Source organism: Zonotrichia albicollis, chromosome 6, assembly GCF_047830755.1.
Source record: "Zonotrichia albicollis isolate bZonAlb1 chromosome 6, bZonAlb1.hap1, whole genome shotgun sequence".
Lineage (NCBI taxonomy): Eukaryota > Metazoa > Chordata > Aves > Passeriformes > Passerellidae > Zonotrichia > Zonotrichia albicollis.
The window spans coordinates 48,100,196-48,118,562 of record NC_133824.1 but is presented as its reverse complement, the minus strand read 5'-3'; the positions used below and the strand labels follow the sequence as shown (position 1 = coordinate 48,118,562).

Below are 18,367 nucleotides of genomic sequence, written 5' to 3'. Positions count from 1 at the left end.
GTTCCTGGGGGGAGCCAAGGATGACAGTAATGGGATGAAGAGGGGCTGTGGATCAGAGATAAGGCCTGGGATCCCCTGGAAGTGCCTTGGACAGCCAGGACTTTGCTCTGGGGTGGTCTTTGGGGAGCTGTGGGAGCACCGCTCCATGTCCTGCTCCGGTTACAGGAGCCCCCTTTGGGGGCTGGTTATCATCCCAGTCAGGTAATAAAGAGCATTAATTAAGCAGGAATGCCGGGCTGGGATCCAGGGGGAGCCAGGGGCTCCTCCAGGGTCACCAGAAGGGATGGAAGCAGCCCAGGGTTGGGCACGTGTGGCAATAGGGGCGTCATCCTGCTGTTCCTTATGGAAGCAGCTTAGTCCAGGTGTGCATCCCAAGTCTCTGGGTTTGCTGAGGTGGCAGGCACGGGAGGGATGCTATTCCCAGCTGGAGCAGCTCCTCCCTGCGTGGCAGAGCCGTCCAGGACGGGAAGAAGCTCCGAAGCCAAGCGCTGGCTGCGCGGCTGCCCGGGCTTAGGTGGTGTTTGGTTTGTTTGCCACGGCGCAGATTCCTGGTGCTCGGGGCCAGGCCAGCAGCCAATCCTCCCGGGCCGAAGGATAAACACGGCAGGAGGGAGAAGGGGGTGAGGAGCGGCGCGGGGCCCCGGGAATGTGCCGATGCTGCAGCCTGGCCCCAGGATTGCACAACCCAGCCCTGGTGCACCGACACAGGCGTGATGAGCCCGGGGAGTGCCGGGGCTCTGTGCCTCGCCAAGCTCCGGCGCTGCTGTGGCATCCGAGTCATTCCTGCTGGAGCTTCGTGCTCTGTGTCCTGCCCATCTATCCATCTATCCCACCTATCTAGATGCTCCATTAGGAGAGGGACCACGTGGAAGCAGAAGCTCCTGGGGTTTCCAGATCCTATTCCACCGTGCACCATTTTGGGTATTTTGTCACCTCCCAGGCTGTTCCGCACCTCAGTTTTCCCTGAAAATTCTCTGGTACAATGGCACTGGGAAGCGCCGGGCTTAGCACAGCGTCTTCTGCTGCTCTTTCTCCTCCTCCTCCTCCCAGTGTCCCCCCACTCCTGGCTGATGTTCCCCAGATGACCTCGTCGTCATCTCCAGCTTCCCACATCTGGTTCGTGTTAGCGCATCCCGGGATGAAGTTCTCCAGCTCTCTCCCTTCCTCCCACCCCCAGGTGACCCAGGCAGGATTAGGGGTGATTTGAAGACAGGCAACAGAGTAGGAATTGAAGAGGGAGGGGGGACTGTTATAAATAGAAATTCCATAAACTTCTCAGCCTATCACTCCAGGAAAATTCTGGGTTAAATCCCTCAGACCTGTAAATATGACAGTTCACAGAGGCCAGGCTCTGTTAACTCTTTCCAAGCCCTATGGCCCCGTGCCCATCTCTGGGAGCACCCAAAACTGGGACAAGGAGCTGGGAAGGTGCCGCCAGGAGGGACAGGCTGGTTGGGGCAGGGGCAGGGAGGAGGTGGCAGGGGGGTGGGAAGCACCTCTGTTGGGATGTGAAGCGTGTTTGGAGGTTTGGGGAAGGCAGAGAAAACCAGTCCAAACATTGGGATTCCTGACATTCTCACACGTCCGGGGGCCTCAGCCCGCCGGGCTCCGCTCACGAGGAGGGTGCTGAGGGTTTTAACTTCTTGTTCTTCAGGCAGAGGTTGGGGTTTTTGGGATTGCCATGGCTCTTATCCCAGAGAAGGGTTGGAAAGTGAAGCCGTGACATGGTGGGAGAGCAGGGTGGCAATGCCAGGGACGGGAGGAGGATGGGATGTAGGGACCTGGCAGATTTGGGATGGGTGAGCTCAGTGCTTTCCTTTGCTCCTCCATCTTTCTTTGCTGGGATGAGATGTGGGAGCCTGTCCCATGCAGAGCCATGTGGGTGTTGAGCTCCCCTCCTCGGTGGCTTCCCACTAATCCCCACTTGGGAGGGGGAGGGAATGCCGGTGCCATTGGGATCTCGTGACTATGGAGCAGTATTAGCTTTTAATTAATCACCTAAGCTGGCTTTGGTCAGAGCCCGGCTGCATGGAAGCTCTGGGCGGTGGGACATTCCTTGTCCCTGCCCTGATATCCCTGGATTTGTGCAAATCCCACTGTCCTGGAGCAGAGGAAGGTCTTTGATTTCTGGTGGGCAGCCCCAACTCGCCCCCAGCCCTGGCACACTTCTCACGTCACCGGGCTTTTCTCACCTCCCCAAGGTGACTTCAAGGGAGCAAAGGAATCCTGAAATGGTTTGAGTTGGAAGGACTGTGAAGCTCATCCAATACCACCTTGCCATGGGCAGGGACACCTTCCAGTGTGTTGCTCCAAGTCCCATCCAGCCTGGCCTGGAACACTTCCAGGGATGGGGCAGCCACAGCTTCTCTGGGCACCCTGTGCCAGGGCCTCAGCACTCTCAGAAAATTGGGAAACGCAGCATCCTGCTGTCTATAGAGGGCTTCTCATCCTGGAGGGTTCCTGGGCTCCTCTCCCACCACGGAGGAGCTCCTGGAGTTTGGAGGTGTGAGGGAAACCTGCTGGGGTTGGACTTTTCTTGGACAGGCTGAGTCACAAAAATTGGCCAAGTGCTCTTTTTGCTGCTTTGATCGTGGATCCCAGTGCCGGAACTTGGGATGAAGACAAGTTTCCTCATGGCCTTTGGGGTGGGTGTTTGCCACGGGCATGCTGTGATTTATAGCCTAGGGGTTTTTTTTGGCTAAGAGGGAGGCAACGGAGCACAGGGAGTGTTCCCACCCTCCTGGAGTGCTGATCCCTGGCAGGAGGTTTCGGGAATTTTACGGGATGAGGGTTTGAAGAGGTGCCTTGGGAGATGTGTTTGTGGTGAAGTGTTGGGAGTGCGCTATGGCAGAGATCCTTAGGGATGAGCAAGGGACACATGGATGGCCATCAGTGAGCTCCCATAACTCCAAGGACAAGAGGGTGGAGCTACCACATCCCGGGAACTTCAGGATAGGATGCGGCTGTCACAGTGGAGGGACAGAAGCAAACCCTGTGCTCCCTTGGGATCTGCAACTCCATATGGGATATGATGGAGATCCCGGAGGCTGTGCCTGCTCCATCCTCTCCTCACCTCAGTGCTCACCTGGAAGCAGCATTGTGTGTCTCTGCTCCAGATGTTCACATCCTGCTCCTGTGTTCACATGCAAGAGCACCCTCACCGTGTCCCCAGGTCCCTGGGCTCTGCCACGGAGATGTCCCAGAAACGAACGGTTCCCTGGGATTTTCCCCCCCTCCAGCCAGGGTTTGTGAGGCAGAGCTCCCTGTATCCACACACACCCTGTCCGCTTGGCAGAATTCCTAGCTGGATTTATTTCTGCCGATTTGCCTGTCTTGGTATGAAAGGGATTTGCAGAGGGAGGGCTGCAATTGGCCGGGGTGGGCTAGAGCCCCCCGGGCCGGCCCTTGCGGATCAGCAAGTGACCTTTCCCGGGAAGCTGGGGGATCCAGGCGGGCAGGGGCTTCTCTTGGGCTTTCACGTGGGGTCTTTCAGGATGGTCTTTCACTGACTTCCTTATCAGAGCAGGAGGAGTTGGATCTTCTCTTCCACTTTCTTGGCAGTGCCTTTGGCACAGCGGTCTGGCTCTGGCCCCGGCGGCCTCCGGACTCCCACTTGGGAGAGACAGATAAAGGAAGGATTTTCTGTCAACAAAACCCTGCCCAGCTTCCCTGGAACAGGGCAGGGAGGGGAGGAGGAGCCCTCTGGAGAAAGGACAGGGAAATCCACAGCCTGCCCATGGGGCAGAGGAGAGGGAGGAAGGTCGGGAGTTGATCCAGGTTGTGGTGGAGAATTCCAGTGTTCTGCAAAGGGTCCAAAGGGAATCATAGAATGTCCTGAGTTGGAAGGGATCCCAAATGATCTGGTTCCCAGCATGTGTCTGTGTCCCTGCCCTGGTTTGTCCCACGTGCCCCATCTCCTGGGATGAGGCTTTACACCGGGATGCAGTGGGTATAGACAGCTGGCAGTCCCCAGGGATCTGCTGATCTAGTGAGTCATCCCTGCCCGTGGCAGGGGGGTGGGATGAGATATGATCTCTAAGGTCCCTTCCAACCCATTCCATTATTCCACGATTCTCAGATCAGTTCCTTGACTGTGTAAGGGTCCGGTGGTGTTTCCAAGGCCCTTTCCTGTCCTTCTCCTGGCTCACATTTCCACCTCCTCTCCCCTCCAGGCCACGACATTAATGGAGCTCTGGAACCATCCAACATCGACACCAGCATCCTGGAAGAGTACATCAGCAAGGAAGACTCTCCAGAGATGTAAGTGCTTCCTTTGCTCTGCAGCAGGAACGATGTTCCTTGTGATTTTTTCATGGAGAAATCACAGAATCCTAGAATGGTTTGGGTGGGAAGGAGCCTTTGGGTCAGAAGGGACCTTAAAGCCCATCTCGTTCCACCCCTGCCATGTGCAGGACACCTTCCACTATTCCAGGTTACTCCAAGCCCTGCCCAGCCTGGAATACTTTCAGGGATGGGGCACCCACAGCTTCTCTGGAAACCTGTTGAGCAGTTTCCAGCCCTGAAATGTGAGGAAGCATTTGGGAATCACCTCTGCCTCCCCAGAGTCTTCCTGGATTTCTCTTTGCTCCTTTATCATTCCCGTCTCTTTCTCCTGTCTCTTCCTGGCTTCTAACCTTCAAGTTTTCCCAGTCTTTTTTTTTTCCCCTCTCTTTATTCCCTACAAGGGCACCATAAACACTTTTCCTTAATCAGAGCACTGGGAGCACAGATTAAATCCCCAGGACTGTGCAAGTTTGCAGAAGGGAAGGATCTCCCTGTGTACCCCAACTTTGGGAAGGAGGATAGAGCAGACCTGGAGAGCACCAAGGGAATCTGGGAGCAGTGTGGGAATCTTTGGCATGGCTGGTCTGTAAAGCTGGAGCACAGTGAGCACATCCTGCTGGCTACACAAACCTTGAGGCTGCTGTCCTGGGCACTTCAGAACTTCCTGGGTGGATTTTGGACTCTTCCATCAGTCTCACTGTGCTGTTGCCCTGACGTTGTCCCGTTTTCTCCCTCAGCTGCTTCCCTGAGATCCCTGCTCCCGCCAGCTACACGCACCCCCAGCCCTCCAGCTCCGCCAGCATCCCTGCTCCTCCCAGCAGCTCCATCGGCAGCGTGAGCAATCCCTCTCCCAGCGCTGCCCTCCACCTCCCTGCGGCCGGCAGCCAGCTCCCCATCCGCCATGGGCCCCTCCTGGCCGCTCCCTGCGGAGCCGCCTACGGAGCACACCTCAACTGCAACAACAACAACGGCATGGTGGTGCCCAAGGGCTTCCTGCCTGGCCACTGCCTGAGCAGCGTGGTGCCTCCAATCAAGTCAGAGCCCAAGGCCTCCTACGCACCTGGGTGAGTGGGAACGGGATGGCGGGATAAGGGTGGCGCTGGGATGAAGGATCCTCCAGGCTGTGGTACCTGCAGGGTCCCACGGAGCTGTGGCAGCGTGGCTCTGTGATAAGTCCTTGGTTTTGGGCGAGTGGAGCTCCTGGAACTTCCCAAAAGGTTTTTTGGGACCATCCCCCGTGCCATTGTAGAGTATTGGATACCTCTGCTGGACATCTGCAGGTGGGAGAACATTGGAGCAGTTTTTAAGGAGGAGACACAGAATAAACTGGAACAAGACAAAATTCAGTCTCTGGGATGGAACTTGGTCTCTGGGATGTTGCCATGACTATTCCAGAGGATAATTCACTACAGTGGGCAGGGAGATATTCTTCTTATGGCCCGCTGTTGTAGATGCCCCACTCCAGAGAAGGAGAAGATGGATCTGAGCTGGATGTGTCCTGTTCAACAAGCTCTGGGGAAGAGGAAGGGCAGGTTCTGAGACTGCTGATGGACCCAGCTGGAGAGTTATTCCCAAGAGGAGAAAGGATGTGGTTCGTGCTCTCCAGGATGGAAGGAGGGGATCAGTAACGTCCCAAGGTGCTGTGCTGTGCTCCAGCCTGGATCTTTAGGTGGTGATGGCCCCAGACAGCCTTCTCCCATGGGATGGATTATGGATGTAAAGACAGTGAGGCCAGGATGGTTCTTCTCCCTCTGCCTTGTGCCCTCTAGTGTTGCCAGCAAGCACAATGCAGAGATTCCCAAATTTGGGAACACTCAGTCAACAGCTTTCACCCTTTGGATGAACTTGGAAAGACATCCCAGAAAGCTGAAAGAAAAAAAATCTGCCTTTCTTTTATTCCCAGACCAGGGAGTTTTCCCTTGCAGTGATCCCAGAAGGATACTTGGAGCTTAGGGGGAATCAAAAGCATGAAGTGATGCCTTGTTATGTCCTTTTCTTCTGGATGCATCTGGAATTCTGCAGGATGTCATGAGTAAGGATCACACCTTGCTGTCAGAGGTGGAGACCTAGTTTGGATGTAGCTGAACTGACTCAGCTTTGATGGCAGCATTCCCTCAGCATCCCAGAATGACTCTTCCCCCTTGTGCCAGGCTTTTCCCATTGGAGAATCATGGAATATCCTGGAAGGGACACATAAGGATAATGGAGTCCACTTCCTGACCCAGGCATCCCATCCTGTGCTCAGGGACAATGCGGTGGATACCAACAAACCCTTCCCTTGGACAGCCACTACCTCCCAGTGGGAATTCTGCAGTGTCTGCTTTTTCCAGCCTCCTGGATTCCTTGAATTGTACTGTTCTCTTTTGTTACTGGCCAAGACTTGGCCTGCTGGTGCATAAATTTTGATAAATCCATAGGAAATACAGTATGAACTGAGATCCCACATGGCAAGGAGCCTGGAAATAAGGCTGGGAAGGGAGTGATGGAAAGGTGCTCCAAGGGAAGGTGGAGGATGAGGGAAGCATGGCAAGGGGTTTTTTGGGATCACCTTACCTCAGCCCTCTTCAGCCCCTGCTGTGTGCAACTTCCCATGGAGAATCCAATCAATGGGCCTTGAGCTTCTCTGCTCCTGGAAGATCCTGCATCCTGGTTCCCAGCTGGAATTGTGGGTGCTGTCAGGAGCAGAGTTGGAGCAGTGTGTTCCTGTGCTTTTCCTCCCTTTCCCAAAATTCATTTGCTTTCTTACTGGTTTTCATCCAAGGAACACTGGGATTTGTCTGGGATTATTTCTAATCCATAAAGCTGATGGAATAGGATGGATGAATGGAAAAGAATTCCCTTGGAAAATGAGAACGTGCCATGGTCTCCCTCCCTGTCCCTGTTGTGCCACTACACATGACCTGGTCCTGCCATCCCTAGCCATGGATGTGTTGGAAAAGGCAGCTGGGAGCTCCCGCTTTTTTTTGGATTGTGTTTCACAGTCAGGGCCAAATCCTGCTCCTGGTGATGCTGGAATATATCCAGGGGGATACAGCAGGAGCTATGGTGGTGCTCAGGTTTGTACAGGCAAAATCCATTCCATGGACTTCCCAGAGCCTCTCATTTCATAGAATCATGGAATTGTTTGGATGTGAAGGGACTGTAAAGCCCATTCAGTCCCAGCACTTGCCATGGGCAGGGACATGTTCCACTATCCTAGGCTGATCCAAACCTTTTCTCTCCTGGCCTGGAACAGCTTCCCAGGATGGGAAGAGACCTCTGTGCATTCCACTTGATCACTGACTGACATTTCCATGGGAAGCACACCTTTCTCTGGGAAGCAGATAAATTTGTTTGGCTTCTTTTCTCTGGAATTCTCACTGTCAGCTCAACAGAACATCCCTGTTCCCGAGCTCCAGTGAAACCTGTGACAGTGATGGACACACTCAGGGTGTCTGGGATCTGCTGCAGGTGCACCTGGGATTCCCCTGCCAGATCCTGGAGGGTGCTTGAATCCACCTGGACCTCTTGGTTGTGCTGGAAGCTGGATTAAAGTGACTTTCCCTTCTCTTTTCCCATTGCTCCACAGCACTTTGCCGGACTCTCCCCCAGATTCCGGATCGGAAGCCTACTCCCCTCAGCAGGTGAATGGTAAGTGCTTCAAAAAGGGAAAAGGAGGGGGAAAAATATCCTAATCCAAACCCCAAATCCAGCATCCACCCCCTTTTTATTCCATGAAAGTGGTTGGCTCTGTAATCTTTATCGGCCGGGAGAAAACAGGCGGCTGCACTACGTGGGGAGATTATCAGTTAGTAAATATCCCTCAGCTTTCGCCCATTGTTCCGCTCCCGGCTCTGGAAAGGGGAGAGGGACCGGCACAGAAGGAGAGCTGGGAGTCCACGGACACGGAATCCGTGGTGGGAATCCAGAATCCACGGGCACTGAATCCGTGGTGGGGATCTGTGGGCGCGGGGTCAGCGTGGCAGGGTGGGATGTGGAGCCCGCCGTCCCCGTCGTCCTGCCCTCTGCCTCGGGAACACGGAGCGGGAGCGCGTCCCTGACATGGAACCTGGCTCTGGGAGGCAGCCATGAACCCGCCATTCTCCAGTAAGTTCCTTCCCAGCCTTTCCCTCCCCTCCAGGTGATCCCGAGGATCTCCCGCTCCCGCTGAAATGGCACAGGGAGCTGGGACCCCCTCCAGAGTGTCTTCAAGGTGTTCCTGGCTTCCCCCAGGAAAGCCACCCAGGCTGTTTGGTCCCTTTGGTGACCTTCACTGTTCTACCATGGAAAAACTCCTTGGGAAGGAAGGAGGGAAGGTTGTCCCAGTCTCCCTTCCCCCTCGGCAGGAGCACCCTCCTCTTCCCCAGGCTCCAGCCCAGTCCCCACCAGGAACAGCGCCTGCTCCTCTTTTTTTTTTTTTTTTTTTTTTTTTTTTTTTTTTATGGAAGAGGTCAAGAGTTCTGTTTATCTTGCTAAAAAAAATCCCTGGAATTCCTCCTGGCCCTTCCTTAAATATAACAAAGAGGCCGGGCTGCTCACCATGGGGAGAGCAGCTTTGGAGTGCTCGGAGCTCACTTGGGAAGGAGAGGAGGCTCCAGAGGGCACCCACAAAGCTGGGATCACGTTCCTGGAGATGATTTTTCCCTCAGTTTGGGAATGCCTTCGGCAAGCACATCACTTGCCTATCCTTGGCTGGGCTGTCCCTGAGGAAGCTCCCAAAGGAAGGCTGGCCCAGGAATGAGCCTGGAAGGAGGAATCCGGTTCCATGTGTGTGGAAAAGGCACTGAGAGGTCCCAGGGGGAAGCAGAACACCTTAGAGGGAGCAGGATGGGTGAAAGCAGCCCTGCCCTGGCAGCCTTCAGCAGGAGGACCCAGTGCAAACACATTCCAATTTTCCAAACCTTCTGACGGGAGGAGTTTTCCCATTCCTGGTCAAGCGCTTTGGCCTCATTACTCAACCCCTGCCTGGGTGCTCTGAGGCCAAAGTCCATCCAGCTCAGCCTGGAAAGATCCAACAGATCCTTCCCTGCCGTCCCTCTCGGTGTTCCCAGAGGCTGTGCCTGGCTTGGCCAGTCGCTGGATGCATTTTCCAGCCGATTTTCCACATTGGAGCATGAAGAAGCTTTGTCTTGCATTTAAAACAAAGTCACTGTCTCTTCATACCCCACGGTTTGCTCACATCCCAGGAGTCAGTCCCTCATTCCTGCTGGGATTGCGGTGTTCTGTGGGGACACCTGAAGGCACGGGTTGATCCAAATATCAGGGAAAAGCTGGAAAAACAGATGGGCTTTGTCCTGGTGAAGAAAAAGGAGGCTGGAGAGGGACTTTGGACAAGGGCATGGAATGTCAGGACAGGAGGGAATGGCTTCCCACTACCAGAGGGACATTGGGAAGGAATTCTTCCCTGTGAGGGCAGTGAGGCACTGGAATGGATTTCCCAGAGAAGCTGTGGCTGCCTCATCCCTGGAAGTGTTCCAGGCCAGATTGGACATGGGTTGGAGCAACCTGGGATAGTGGAAGGTGTCCCTGCCCATGGAAGGGAGTGGATCTGGAATGTTGAGGTGTTGAGGAGCAGAGCAGGAAGGGACATGGATTTGCATGTCCCTCCACACCCAAAACATTTCTATTCGTGCTGGTGTAGTCAAATCCACCCTAATTATAGAATGGCTTTAGTATCCCATTCCAAATGGAGGAGGAGAAAGGTGGAATCGCATTTGAATGTCCCTTTTTATCTATTTAAATTCTGGGATCAAAGTCTCCTCTTGGTTTCAGTTAAAATGTTTAAAGTGCCCCCTCAGAAATCCTCCCTGGAAGTGCTGGGGGTGTTCAGGTAATTCCATTGACTCTTCTCCCTCACTGTCCCATGGAATGATAGAATCTTGGAATGGTTTGGGTGGAAAAGGGCCTTAAGGCTCATCCCATTCCAACCCCCTGCCATGGGCAGGGACACTTTCCCTAGCCCAGGTTGTTCCAAGCCTCATCCAGCCTGAGAATCCAAGATAACTGGGTCAGTGGGATCAGGACACTCCTGACTTTGGCTCTTTCTCCCTTTCCAGATCCTCACCTCCTCCGGACCATGACTCCCGAAAATATGTGTCACATGACTCCCCCTTCCCGCCTGGAGCACCCTCCTCCTCCTCCTCCTCCTCCCCCCCCTCACCTCCAGGGTCCCCCTCCGCCGCCCCCGCCGCCCCCTCACCCCCTGCAGCCGCAGCACAATTCCCACTTTCCCGGCCTGCAGCGGGATATGTTCCTGAAGGCCGAGCCCCTGATGCCTCCGTACAGCGTCGGGCCGGGAATGGCGCCCGCCGAGCTGCACCATGCCCAGCAGTCCCAGATGCTGCACCAGCTCCTCCAGCAGCACGGAGCCGAGTAAGGCCTGGGAATGGTGGGGGTGAGGAAACGGGAGCTGGAGGTGTGTGGGTTGCCTGAAGTGTGGGGTTGGGTGGTGGGAACAGACATGGGAAATCTGTGGAAGGTTAGGGTTAGGAACTGGATGAGCTTTAAGGTCTCATCCAAACCAAACCATTCTGGGATTCTGTGGAATTAAAGATGTGGCTCAGCACAAGTGGTGACCCAGACTCAGCAGTGTGGGATAAGGTGGGACAGCACTGTGGGAATGTTGAATTTTCCATGTGAAATTCCGCTTGTCCTGGCTGTGGGGTTGTCACCTCCCGACCCTCCATTCCCTGCTGATTGTTCCTGCGGTATCCGCAGCCTCCCGGTGCATCCCGCCAAGAAGCGGAAACACTCCGAGTCCCCCCCCAACACCCTCAATGCCCAGATGCTCAACGGGCTGATCAAGCAGGAGCCGGGAATGGGATCGGTGCCGCTCAACCCCGACCGCGTCCAGACCCCGCCGTGGCACCAGCCGGGAGCGCTCTCTCCAGGTACCCCGTTATCCCCTGAATTCCAGCCTTGGGCCAGGGCCGTGGGAGGAGGGAGGATGGTTGCCAGCCTGTGAGATTCTCCCTGGATCTGGTGCTGCCCCAGCAGAAGGAGGGAAGCTTCAGGCAGTGCTGGTCACTTCCTTGGGCTCCCACCCCTCTGGATACTCAGTAAAATCAGGATTTAATCCATTTTAACTGTTCCACACAGGCCTGATTCAGGATAATGACAGCCTGAATGGCTCCTACCTGGATCCCAACTTCCAGTCCATCAAGTGGCAGCCACACCAGCAGAACAAGTGGGCAACTCTGTATGATGCCAACTACAAGGAGCTGTGAGTAATTCCCTCGCCACTGGAGAACATGGGATCCACATTCATTGTGCAATTGGCAAGCCACTGGTGTTGGGCGCATTCCACTCAAAATATGGGATAAGGATCTGCCTGGGCTGGGCTTTGTGGTGGAGGTAATGCTCCCCATTGCCCCTTCCCTACTGGGAATGTTGCTCCTCCACACCTTTTATGGATAATTAAGGAATAGCAGAAGGCATTTGAGCAGCTTTGGTACAATTCCAGAGCTACTCAGACCTTGCTCACCATGGAGGGCTTTATTGGCAAATCCGGCCTTGTCCTGAGGAAAGTTTGGATGAGCAACACCTTTTCCCCCTCCCTAGGTTTACCAGAATCCTGGATTTTAAGTTTAGGATTGAGAAATCCTAGTGTGGGAGGCTGGAGGTCATCCAGAGCCACTTCAGGGTAGCTTGAGCAGTGTGGAAAGGACCTGGAGGAGTGGAAATGGTTGAGGGGGCAGAGGAGGAAGGAAAAAGAGGGGAAGGGATTTAGGAAGTGCTGGAAGTGGCAGAGAGGAAGGTTGGGATGATCAAGACAGGGAAGAGAGAAGTGGGAAGGTGGGCTGGGAATTGAGGCAGCAGAGGGTGGAGACAGCACACAGGGAAGGAGGAGTGCTCAGGAGGAAACCACTCTGGATCCTCCCTGCATTCCTGGGAGGTGACAAAGAGCTGGCAAGCAGTGGGATGGCTTCCAGAAACCTCCCAGGGACCCTCTGTTCCCTCCCAATTCCCTCACTCCTCTTTCCACACAGCCAGCTGGGGTCCTGTGGGGGACATGGAGCAGGGAATGCTCTGGTACCTGTGGATAACCCTGGACTATGACCATACTTTGCCTGGGAATGGGAGCCAAGGACTCCAAGGGTTGGGGCAGAGTCCCAGCTTTCTCACAAAATCTGCTAATCCAGTCTTTATCCCATCTTTCATGGTGGGAATGGGCAGGGAATTTTATCCCATCTTTCATGGTGGTGCCAGGGCAGGGAATTCTCTGTTGGAGCTGGTTGTCTCTTTTGGACTCTGTGGCTGTTTTTCCACCCCGCAGCAGGAGAGGGATGATTTGGAAAGACAACTCCTTCTGGTTTACCAAGCCATTCCCATAAAAGAGTATCAGCAGCACCAAAGTCATCCTGCACCTTTCCCTGCTCTCCAGCACCAGTTTGCTCCCTCTGGGTGGTGGGATGGGGAAAGCTGAGCATCTTCCATGGATCTTGTCCCCAAATCCCTCTTCCATGTGCAGGAATTCCACTGCCACCTCCTCTGACCTCTGTCTGGACACGTCACCTCTTATCCTTTGGTTTTCCAGCCTCCCTTTTCCTTCTCACTGCTTCCTGCTCTGGGAAAATGTTTTTCCATCCCAAACACATCACAGCCTGTCCCATGCCATTTCCAGGCATTTCTGTCCCATTTCCAGAGATTTCCCATGCACCCTGCTGTCCCCAGGTGGATTGGGAGAGACAAACTCCATGACATTTTGTGCTGGACACAGAGGAGTTGCTGGAGAACATCTACAAAACCAGCCCTGCCCTCTGGATCTTGGGATCACTTCCCTAATGCCTGCTTTCAGGATTTAGGGTAAAAGCCTGAGCAAACCCACTCCTGGGGGCATTGAGGTCGTCATCCTGTTGTGTAAGGAATAAATTCCATTGAGGTTACTCCATGGGGATTTGAGGAAGCCACGTGGGCTTTGTTGTGGTGCTGGATTTGAGCAGAATTAAGGGTTAAAGGTTGATTGATTAATTTTTAGCTCCACGTTACCTCAGGGGACTCTTCCTGCTCCTGTCCAAGCTGGACCTACATCTCTCTTTAAATGGAGCATCCTTTCATTCTCCTGGTGCAGCACTTCCCTGGGATAATCTATGAGAAACACACTAAAAAAGTTCATCTTTCCTTGTTCCTGTAATGGCATTTTTTGGGTTGGCTAATATGAATTTGACAGGTGGGAATTGTCTCATTTTTTTTCTCCTTTTGGGTGTCCTCAGCAAACGAGTAGCATCCACATCAGGATCCATAATTTTTCCCCCAGTTTATCTTCCAAGGAGCGGCCATTCCCAGTCTGGTTTCTGCTGGAAGCTGTCCCCAGTCTCGATGTGCTGCTTGAGTTCCCTGTGATCCAGGTGCCCAAAACCTTTTCACAGCCTCAGGAATGTGAATCATCTGAATTATCTGATTTTTCCTACTCTTGATCCTAAGAAAAGAGTCCAGAGAGGAGGTGAAGGAGGGAGAGCATGGGAAGCTGTCCAGGTTCTTACCAGATTCTTGGGAGTGATTAAAGGGCAAAAAGTACAATTAATGCTATTCCACGTTTTCCTCCCTTTGCACACAAAAAATGAGGTTCCATAAGGGGATGGGGTAGGGATTAGGTTCCATTCCAGGCCTGTGTCTCAGGTTTTGCCAAGGAATCTGTGTTGCTGAAGGAGACAGAAATCCCTGGATTAATTTTATGGATAGCATACAATGTTTTTGGCCTTTTGCTCTGATGTTGTGGTTTTAGGCTCAGTGAACATTTCCAGGGATGAGCTGGTTTCCAGCAGTGGAGCCAAAGAGGCCTGGAACCGGGCAATTCCCTAATTTACTCCTGGGAGAAGGAGCCATTCATCTCCCTGACAGCGGGCTCCGATAAATTCCAGCTCCCTCCTCCCTCTCCCAGTTTGAGGGAAGGCAGCTGGGAATAGTGCAGCCCTTCATGGAAACAACTCCATGCTGAGGCCAGAGCCTTGGAACTGGGAAAATGGGAAGGTGCTGTTCTTTTCCCATCCAGCAAACTGGTGCTCTCTGGGAGCTGATCCTGGAGTTTTGGGGTTGCACCCCTTGGCTGGTAGAAGTGTCAGGATAAACAGCTCCAAACCTGGCTGTGCTGCACATCCTGGATCTCACCAAGGGAATGGAGACCAGTCATGGTCCAGGCCTGCTGGATGTGTTTTGGGATATGTGATATGGGGTGCTGGTGATGGATCATGGATGTGTCCTGGGAAGCTGATGGGAATACATAATATGGACATAAAGGTGGGATTGTGTGGGAGGGATGACAGTGTCCTGCTGCTCAGCTGGAGTTTGTATTCTGGAAGCAAAAGAAATCGGGGAATGCATGGAATTAGGGAATGTTTTTGGATTAGGAGTCTCCCAATATTGTTTTAGGAATGGTTTAGAGATGGGGAAACCTGGATGGACAGAAGGAAGGAAGGAATGGGGGAACATGAGCATCCCTCTGCTATCTTGCTTTTGGCCAAATCCCAGTACAATTCCCTGTGGGGAGTTTGTAACCCCTTACCCTCACTGGGATTGGGAAAAACCTCTTCTGATCCTGCCCTTCTGTCCTGCCTTAATCCCCCCTGTCAGTGGGGATGTTCGGGATCAAATAATCCATTTGACCCCAGACCTTTTATTCCTGACACTTTGCCCTTTGGCCCCTGCCCTGTCCTTGGAAAAGCCAGCATGGAAAGCAGCTTCTTCCCTCTGATCAATCCAGTGCAGGGATCCCAATCTGGGGAATGCAGCAGCACAGCCATTGGGGAAATGGGAAAAATCAGTGAAAAGGAACCTCTGAAAGGGGATAATGGAAGACCTGGAATTTCCAGAAGGCTGAGGAGGGGAGGCCTGCCTGTCTCCCCTCTGTCAGCACACATTTAGCAGCTGTCAGTTTTCCAATTTGGGAAGCATCCATGGTTTGGAAGTTCAGACAGACCCTCCCTCTCCTTGGCTTTGCCAGTTAAAAAACAGTGGGAAGAGTAGGGACCACTTGGGAGCCATTAAAAAAAACAGGAATGGCTGCACTTGGGTCCCCTTGGGATGAGGGTGCTAGGGTCAGCTTCAGCTGCGTGTCCCAGTCAGGAATATCCAGATGGAGAATCCAGGGCTGAGGCTGGGAGGAGGTTGGGGAATTCCTCTCATGCCTCTGGGCTAAGGTAGTGCTCTGCTCCCACCGCCTGGTTTGTGTCTGGAGCAGGGCACAGCATTCCCGGCTCCCTGGGGCGTAAGGAGTGAGTGGTTCCTCGTGGCTATCCCAGAATTACTCATGGCAACCTGGAATCACCCCAGCTCTCATCCACATTAACTCCTCAGGTGGTTGCAGGGAGAGAATGGTTTTATTCCAGAAAAAAAAGGAGGGATACCAGTGAAGAATCCCTGTCTCCTGAGTTCTGCCACAATTTCTTACTGTCAGTCTGTCCACCTCCCCTCCCGTTGCTCCAGTCCTTCTGGAGGTGGAAGTCAGAAGTGGTTTGGTTTTGGGAGAAAAGTACTCCATAATTTTTAAGCCTGAGATCCAAGGCTGGGCTGAGCTCCCCCTTTACCTCATCCCCTGTTCCTTAATTAAAAACAATGGGATTTGGGTGTTCTGTGGGATGAGAGGCAGCTCCTTCCCCCCCTTCCGAGGGCCCACCAGCCCAGGACTGGGCTTTGTGGATGGTGAGGAAAACGGACTCTCTGCAAAGGCCACATATTTCCCTGATTCCCATGGAAACCAGCCCATTAAGGAGATGTAGATTAAACCTTTCCAGCTGGTGTGTGTTCATGGAGCAGCCAGGACCCCTCCTCCTCCCTCCCTCCCTCTCCTCCTCCAGACCTGTCCACTGGGAAAGCTGGAAGCTTTTCCACAGCAGCCAGAGCAGGTGCTTGTGATTTCAGCTGGAATTTGGGAGGGTACAGCTGGTAGAAGGTAACATTGGGAATGCCACAAGGTGTGGGTCAGTCTGAGCTGCTACTCCCATGTTAAAGGGATGCTCCAGGCTTTGGGCAAATTTTGGAACTTGGGATCTCCATATTCCTTCCCAGGTGAATGGGAAGAGCTGTGGAATGATGTGGGTTGGAAGGGACCTTATGGATCACCCAGTGATGATCCATGGGCAGGGACACCTCCCGCTAGCCCAGCTTGCTCCAAGCCCCATCCATCCTGGCACGGAACCCTTCCAGGGGTGGGATATCCACAGTTTCTGTGGGGAATTGCTGTTCTCAGCTGCTCCCTCTCCCCAGCCCTATGCTCACGTACCGCGTGGATGCCGACAAGGGCTTCAACTTCTCCGTGGGGGACGACGCCTTCGTGTGCCAGAAGAAGAACCACTTCCAGGTCACCGTGTACATCGGAATGCTCGGCGACCCCAAGTACGTGAAGACCCCCGAGGGCCTGAAACCCTTGGAGTGCTTCTACCTGAAGCTGCACGGAGTGAAGGTGAGAGGGAGCTGAGGGACCATGGTGGATCCAGCTGGGAGCAGAGGGGTTGGGAGGTGGCTGGGGACGGGTAACAGCACCTCTTCATGTAGCAGAGGAATGTGTGGAGTCACACAGTCATGGAATGGGATAGGTTGGAAAAGCCTTCTAGGATCATGGAGTCCAGCCCTTCCCCCAGCAGTGCCAAGGCCACCAGTAATCCATGTCCCCAAGTGCCACATCCACACAGCTTTTAAATCCCTCTAGGAATGGTGACTCTACCACTGCCCTGGGCAGCTTGTTTCAATGTCTGACCACCCTTTCCATGAAGAGGTTTTCCCTGATATCCAATGTAAACATCTCCTGAGGCCATTGAAATACAAGTCCTAAGATGGGCTCCATCTGGTTATCTTCAGGATTGCTTCCCACTCACCTTTGACTCCAGAGGGATAAAGGCACTTTGGGAAGATCCTTCCACCCTCAGCTTTTTTAACTCTTGGACAATGCCCACACTCAGGCTGGGTGTTCAGCATCAGATGTACCCTGTCATTGGAGGGCGGGCAGAGAGCTGGGAGGGAGGAGGTGGGAAGAGGAAGGTCTCTGTGCTCTGTGCCACATTCCCAAATCTTTCTCTCCAGCTCGAGGCCTTGAACCAGTCCATCAACATCGAGCAGTCGCAGTCAGACCGCAGCAAACGGCCCTTCAACCCCGTCACGTGAGTGTGTCCTTGTGGGAATGAGCATCCTCTGCTTCCAGGGAATAAGCAACAGCAGGAGAAGGTGGGGAGATGGTGGAGTTGGAGGTCTCCCACTCCACTGTGTGAGTGCCACACTCTCCAGTTTTCTCCTGTTTTCCGCTCTCTGCATTCCCAACCTTGCTCTGTGCCCACGTCACAGACTGTGGAGCAGGCCAGGAGATGGCCATTCCCAAAAAAGCTCTCCTCTCCAGGTTGTGGCTCCAGCCTCTCCATACCTGGTTCCTCAGGGCATGGAGTATGTGTGGCAGGTCCCAAGATAGGACCAGTGTGCAGTTGGGAATGAGGGAAGAGTATTGTTGGGTTCAAGGCCTCCAGGTGCAGGATAACTGTGTACTCCCCACCTAAGAAAGGAAGAGATAGGAGAGGAGTGGGAAAAATTAGGCACCATTCCCAAATAGCCACCATCCTTACTCATTGCTTTGTTTTCCTTTCCCTCCAGGGTGAACCTCCCCCCAGAGCAGGTCACCAAGGTCACTGTGGGGCGGCTGCACTTCAGCGAGACCACGGCCAACAACATGAGGAAAAAAGGCAAACCCAACCCAGACCAGAGGTGAGGGAGAACACAGGGGCCTCCTCCAGAACATGCTGAGAATCCTGTGCATCTGCCTGTCCCTGGGCTGGGCAGAGTGGCTGGAGTGGGATGTGGGAATAGGGCTTGGATTGCGGACACCAGAGGGGTGTCCCTGGTCTGGGAGGGGTTGGGGACACCCAGCACAAGGACAGGGGATGCTATGAGCCCACTGTGGTGCCCAGTGCTCCAGAGGGGACAGAGATCCAGCTCTTCCCAGCACAGGATGTGTCCCTGAGCTGTGTCCCTCTGCAGGTACTTCATGCTGGTGGTGGCCCTGCAGGCACATGCCCAGAACCAGAACTACACGCTGGCAGCCCACATCTCCGAGCGCATCATCGTCCGGGTAAATCCCTGCTTTCTCTTTCCATCCCCACACTCCTTTGTTGCACCATCCTGGGCT

The 18,367-nt window shown here is 53.8% G+C and overlaps 1 protein-coding gene across 6 annotated transcripts in view; it reads left to right on the top strand.

Annotated features, from left to right (window-relative positions):
• MYRF (myelin regulatory factor) overlaps nt 1-18,367 on the top strand; it is a 52,208-nt gene that overhangs the window by 21,277 nt on the left and 12,564 nt on the right. For all 6 annotated transcript variants that reach the window (XM_026798665.2, XM_074543584.1, XM_026798666.2 and 3 more), the window contains exons 2-11: nt 4,173-4,260; nt 5,022-5,348; nt 7,853-7,914; nt 10,320-10,635; nt 10,981-11,153; nt 11,362-11,485; nt 16,465-16,660; nt 17,278-17,354; nt 17,836-17,946; nt 18,220-18,310. In XM_026798665.2, the coding sequence (XP_026654466.1) occupies nt 4,173-4,260; nt 5,022-5,348; nt 7,853-7,914; nt 10,320-10,635; nt 10,981-11,153; nt 11,362-11,485; nt 16,465-16,660; nt 17,278-17,354; nt 17,836-17,946; nt 18,220-18,310 (1,565 nt within the window). The remainder of the gene's footprint in view (nt 1-4,172; nt 4,261-5,021; nt 5,349-7,852; nt 7,915-10,319; nt 10,636-10,980; nt 11,154-11,361; nt 11,486-16,464; nt 16,661-17,277; nt 17,355-17,835; nt 17,947-18,219; nt 18,311-18,367) is intronic.